General features: G+C 53.6%; 4 protein-coding genes across 4 annotated transcripts; all 4 read right to left on the reverse strand.

Annotated features, from left to right (window-relative positions):
• Nucleotides 1–355, reverse strand: DQ04_10161000 (nascent polypeptide associated complex subunit; the record flags this gene model as incomplete). The annotated part of the gene is made up of 1 exon (XM_009316164.1): nucleotides 1–355. A coding segment is annotated over one exon (355 nt), but the record flags the coding sequence as incomplete, so codon positions are not given.
• Nucleotides 356–601: 246 nt separating this feature from the next.
• On the reverse strand, nucleotides 602–1,252 carry DQ04_10161010 (hypothetical protein; the record flags this gene model as incomplete). The annotated part of the gene is made up of 1 exon (XM_009316165.1): nucleotides 602–1,252. One exon carries the CDS (start codon nucleotides 1,250–1,252, stop codon nucleotides 602–604), a length of 651 nt encoding a protein of 216 aa, XP_009314440.1.
• Nucleotides 1,253–1,723: 471 nt separating this feature from the next.
• DQ04_10161020 (heat shock protein) lies at nucleotides 1,724–2,920 on the reverse strand (the record flags this gene model as incomplete). Its single annotated transcript, XM_009316166.1, has 1 exon — nucleotides 1,724–2,920. One exon carries the CDS (start codon nucleotides 2,918–2,920, stop codon nucleotides 1,724–1,726), a length of 1,197 nt encoding a protein of 398 aa, XP_009314441.1.
• Nucleotides 2,921–3,518: 598 nt separating this feature from the next.
• Nucleotides 3,519–5,732, reverse strand: DQ04_10161030 (hypothetical protein; the record flags this gene model as incomplete). The annotated part of the gene is made up of 1 exon (XM_009316167.1): nucleotides 3,519–5,732. The coding sequence occupies one exon, from the start codon at nucleotides 5,730–5,732 to the stop codon at nucleotides 3,519–3,521; it is 2,214 nt and encodes a 737-aa protein (XP_009314442.1).
• Nucleotides 5,733–5,924: the final 192 nt, after the last annotated feature.

Consider the following 5,924-nt stretch of genomic DNA (forward strand, 5'->3'; position numbering starts at 1 on the left):
GGTCAGCGGTGGCGTCGGTCTCCGCTCCTTCCGCCTCGGCGACGGCGCCGGACACCGCGCGGGCGGCGGCCTCCTGTGCCTCCATCGTGGCGTCACCGAGCTGCGCCTCGCCAAAGATGAGGAAGGTTGTCGTGCCAGGGAAGCGGTACAGCTCCGGCTGGTTCACCACAAAGGAGAGTGTGCCGTGCTTGCGGATGTGCACCTTGACCACATTGGGCTCTGGCTTCAGGCCCATCTTGGCCATGGCCTTCGCGTAGCGCTTGGACTGCTTGGCGACCTGCGGCACCTCGGCAGCTTCCAGGGTGGGGACCTCGTCGTCCTCCACTGGGGGGTTCTGCACCTGCGGGGCGGACATCGTGTTGGTGTGCGTGTGTTGGTACGTGTTAGTGGAGAAGCACTACATGAAGATAAAGAGAAGGCGAGAACGGAAACGGTAACAAAAATAAAAGAGATAAGGCGAAGCAGACACAATGTCGTTATTAGCAAAATGAACACTGTGTAGCCATGCAACTCATGCGGCTTCCATGAAAAGAGGAAATACACACGAAGTCAGCGATAAATGCGGAAAGCCTGCAATCCTTAACACACCACGCCGCCCCGGTCAGTGCAAAGCGCTGCCTACCTTCTCGTAAAGATCCTCCTTGAGACGAGAAAACAACACCCGCAGTGCCCGGCGAGTAGAAGCAGTGTGGTCTGCCGGCGGCAGCGCTACGCCACTGCCTTCCTGTAGACGGATGAATGAGTCAAGGCACTGGAACACCAGCACGAACTCCAACGAGAAGGCGTCAAAGCAGTCCCACTCGTCGCGGACGACGAGAACGCCGTACAGCTGCGCCAGCACGGCCTGCATCTCTATGCGGGCACAATGCCCAGCGGCAGCGCAGACGGCCGGAATCGGGTAGCGGCGATGCACACACTTACGCACGGCGTACGGCGGACCGAAGACGTAACGCTGCAGCACTGCCGGCCCCGTCACGCCCCATCGCGTGGGAGCAACAACAAAAACGATGTAATGCATCGCGAGTAGAAGAGTGAGTTTCTCTTCCGCATTCAACGTGACGGTGCCCACTGGTGAAAGCCGGCGCACACGTGACAATGTTGACGCACACAGCGATGCTGATAATGAGGGAAATGAGAAAACAATGCCATCCGTCTCGTCCGTGTCGTGACACTCGCTCGCTGTGAGACGGCAGTGGCATTTCCGTCTTTGTAGTGCCGGCCCGATCTGCAACGTGGTGTTGGGCTGAGGCATCAAGGCGCTACCATAGGCCCGGGGTCTGAGCGAACACCAGAGAGACAAGGTGTATAAGAGAGAAGGGGGATAGATGGAGGAAATGAGAAGGCAGTAGCTGAGTCGTATCATCATGGTCATCATCACACACCAATTTTTTCCCCACATATCCACAACCAACTCAAGCTCCCGGTTAAGGGACAGATACACCTTTAATATCATTTCCTTACCATCACTGCCCTCCAAAAAAAAAAAAAAATGAGCAACTTCAAATAACCAGCACTGACAACACGAAGATCATAACCAACTGCACCCCATTCGCACTCGGTTCACAGGGCTTCTTCTATCGTATCGTTTCTCGGCAGATCCCATTCTCCTTACATCTCTCGGTATCCTGTTTGAATGGGCTGCATATCGGCCCCAATCACCATACGGCACTCTGCATAATTCTTCGCTTCCTGTTTTTTTCTTTCTATCATCTTTCCCGTCATGTCACCCAATGCCCGTGAATTCACCACGGTTAGGTCTCTCGTCATTGCTCAGTGATGCGTTTTCACCGCTCGTGCTACCCCCAGCGCAGAATGTTTCCAGCACTCCCTCAGCAAAGCAACTCGTGCAGCAAGGGACTAGCACGTTCAAGATGAGCACAACCTGCAATGGGAGAAGCGTGACGGCCGCTGACGGATGCAGACCCTTCACCACGTGGTTGTGCTCCACCGAACACTTAGCCGCCATCATGCAGGTCATATAAAGAAGACCACCGTAGAACATCACGGCAACAATTGCGCGGTCCACACGGGCGATGATGCAGGCACTGACGGAACGCAGCGTCATAAATCCAAAGTAGATGATGAGTGGGGCGAAAATTGCCCAGAAGGAAAACAGCTCGGACGACTCCTTGCCTGTCTGCCCCGCACGTAGAAGGGCGAGGGCCAGGAAAACGAAAACACAAGCCTTCTCAAAAATCATACCGAGCGCAAAGTCCCAGTACTCCCGCATTCTACAAACCGGCACTCCGGCGTCAACGCTTTCACGGCAAAGCTCCCGGAAGTTTGAGGGGATCAAGTAACGCATGACGAAGAAACTTTCCACTACATATAACGCCGCCGATGGTGCCAGTGCAGCAGTCCACGGGACAGCGTCACTCAGCCCCGCCACGAACATCGTGACAGCTGCAATAACCATCATGAATCCGCACCCCAACAAGAAAGAGGCAAAATCCCGCTTGGCGATGCCGCGGAATTGCAGCACACCACCGAATAGCAGCACGGGGAGGAGTGCTACCCAACAGGGTCCAAACACCGCCGCCCAAGGCCATGTCTTGTTGTAATCAAGCCGCACAATGACCAGTTCGAACGTAAGCAGAAACAGCGCCGACCAGAGTGCGAGCAACAGAAAGGTGACGCGAAGGATGGAAGGGTCCAAAAACATGCCTGCATCGCCGAATTGGCTTAGTGCATCCATACCCTTCTTTCCAAAGGTGTCATACACCCGTCGCTGCTGTGGATCTGTGAGGACAGCCTGTGCTCCTTGAATCAGCTTAAACTCCTCCGTCGTGTCCCCGCCGGTCTTGTCAGGGTGGAGGCGAAGAGCCAGCTGGTGGTAGGCTTTCTTGATCTCCTGCTGCGTCGCATCCGAGCTCACCCCCAGCAAGTTGTACAGGGATCCACTGCATGTACGCTGCGGCATCTTGCTGTGCTTACACACACACACAGACAGTGATATTTAGATACAAGCACGCAGGGATTCTTCTTTCCTCCCCCTTGATAGCCTTACCGAATAAAGACGTGTGACGGTGTTCACGTGCTCAAAGTGGAGGCCTTTTCCTGTATCAAGATCTGTTTCCTTCACAATCACTTACTGATATTCCTACCGTCGCCCGAAGCGAACCTGCTATGTATGAGGGGACAGAAAGAAAAGAGAAGGAAGGAACAACGTGAAAAATAAACAAAAAGAACCTTCAAGCATCAGAATAAAGCAACAAAGAAAAAGAGAAAGCCTCTTTTAGAAAAAAAAACAAGCGAATAAATTGCGAAGCAAATCCAAAAGAAAGTAATGCTTTACACTCACAGTGTTCTTAAGCAACATCCAGGTGACCACCGTCTGGAGCGTATTTTGCATTCTCTCACCAATAATCCTCACGCTTTACGTGGGAGTCACGTCTGCAACCTTCTGTGTTCGTCTTTTTCCTAATATGAATAATACAATGATGGGACAGACTAGCAATGTGACAAGAGAGTGGCTCTATCGCTCGTGTAAAAAAAATCGGACACCGCAGTACTAATACTTAAAGGGCTTGTTGTTTAGAACGTGAGTGCCTCTGAAGCTTCGGATGCAGTTCTCCCCCATGCGACGGTCCCGCTGATGCGTTAGGTTGCTTGCCATCTCCTTTGGCAGCGGCGGATGATCTGACTGGGGACTTTGAATGAATACCGGCACTCTTTTCTACATGAGTGCCGGAGGCTTTGCCTCCTGGTTCCCCCGCACCGTGACTCGGACGAGTGGAACGCTTCCCCGGGCGCTTCTTCTTTTCACTCCCCTCAGTCGAGCCCACAAGACGGGGACGGGCAGAAGATGCCCTTTTCCGAACCAAGGGGGACTGTATTGCGGTTACTTCTGCTGCTGGTGGTTCAACTTCCGTTGCGGCGCCTCCATCCCTCTTCACAACGGTCGAAGTAATGGCAGAGGATGTAGTCATCGGCCCGCGCTCAATTTCAGGCGGAAATGCAGCGGCAGTGCTGTCAGCGGGAAGTAACCTTTCAGGACCACTTGAAACAGTAGGTCCACCTTGCGGAGCACTGAGCCGGGGTTGTGACATTGCCTGGGCGTAAGCAGGCTGCCTTCCTGGGGAGGAAAGCACCTCAACTCCCTCTCGTGTCGTGGCCAACGGATCCGGTGTGGCCTCCGCTCCGTCAAGTCGGAATGCACTCTCGCGATTGGCATCCGTCTCTTCCGCGTCAGCTGCTCCCTTACCTTGCGACCAGTTCCCCCCTTCTTGTTCCCTGATCGAATCTCTTAACCCCATATTGTGGAGTCCATGCGCTGTAGCAGGAAAAGTCGCCGTTGCAGCCGTCATCTCTCCCTTCTCTTCATTATGACTACTCCAATGGAGGAGGAGCGCCTCGTCACGCCCAGCGCCCACGTATGGTTTCATTCCAGCTTCACTGCTTACGCCTGTCGCTGGAGGCCTTTGCCGCCTTGCCATTAGGGTTAAAGGAATCTTGTGTCTTTGCATTGTCGCTCCCTCCTCTTTCTCTTCCCTTTGGGCTGTTTCGCGTGTGCTGGCAGAAAAAAGCTCTCTGCCCGGCGTAGATTCAGAAGGGCTGTATGCCGTCATAAAGGAGCACACTGTATATGGGCTTTCGCTTCCGTTAGCCGCACACATTGGCCGGTGCCGCCAACGCTTCCCGCTCGTTCCCATCATTATCTGCACAGAGGTTAACGATGATATCTCAGCGACAAAGCGCTGCGCCGCGGGGGACTCTTCATTCTGCCTGACGTCAACCATCTGAAGGGATCTGACGAGTGGTCCCCCCCTTTCCTCCATGTTGCTCTCAATGAGCTCTAGCAGGCATTTGCGCATTCCCACTCGTGACATGTTGTTGTGTGCGAGGATTACGTGACGAAGCGATCGCCAGAATGTCAGTTGTGTAGGGTCTGCTGTATGAAGAGACACGTCAGCGCCGCCACCATCGGTGTGCGTGTAGGAAATTTGCATGCGGCTGATGATGGACACATCCATTGGCGACAGTGACTCGCCAAGGCTTTGCGACCTCATTGACAATGGCGCCTGCTTCCCGCATAGTAGTGAGACAGCCGAGTGATAGTGCTGCACGCGTCCCATTCGGTCCGCGATGTCGCGCACAATCCATGGCCCACTCACGTCATCCAACAGACAATGTTGTAGGTCGATAAGGAAGAGTTCCTGCCAGAAATAGGAAACGGCTCTGCTCGGTGAGTTTGGCTGTGTTTCAACGAGGTCATCTGCCACCTGAGCACCACCATTGGCAATCGCGTCCTCTTTATCATCGCCATCGTGATCGTTGGGAGTGTTCTTCAAATATAGAATGAGTTTTGAGAGAAGGATAGAGATACCCTGTGTAAAGGCGTGTCGTTGTTCTGAGCCATAGAGGCGCTGTCCGATGCATGCTGTGGGATCCACAGCCAGCCCGATCCGCCCTGCACACCGCCTACACCGCAGCGCCTCTCGTAGAAATGGGAAGGCCGCCGCATCGCAGAAGTCAAGTGAGTCGAGGGCTTCTGGAGTGCACTCCGCCACTAGGAGCCGCGTTGATGTCACCTCCAAATTGTCCAAATGCATGTCATATTCATTCTTCTCGATGAGCCGCAGTTCAGTATACATCATCGGTAGTTCGCATCCCTCTTCCATGGCAAACCGAGGGTGATCCTTCTGTTGCTGCTCCTTCCGCTGCTGCGCCTCCCGAAGGACTTCAGGCGCCGGAACGCAAGTCCGAAGTATGATGGAGAGGTCGTTTCCCATTTTGGCCCTATGTTGCAACTAATTATTGCACTCTTGTCACCTCTTGCGGTCGCTGTTTTCCTATATAATATATCTTTTGACTTTCGGTGTGTGCAGCTCTGCTAGTAAATATGTCTTTTTTTTGTTTCCTTTTTTCTTGCTTGGTGGTTTCGTCCGAGCCTGTATATGTGGCTCTGCGCCGTACGTATATAT

This window comes from Trypanosoma grayi (genome assembly GCF_000691245.1).
Source record: "Trypanosoma grayi strain ANR4 Tgr_1016_V1, whole genome shotgun sequence".
NCBI classification, from domain to species: domain Eukaryota; phylum Euglenozoa; class Kinetoplastea; order Trypanosomatida; family Trypanosomatidae; genus Trypanosoma; species Trypanosoma grayi.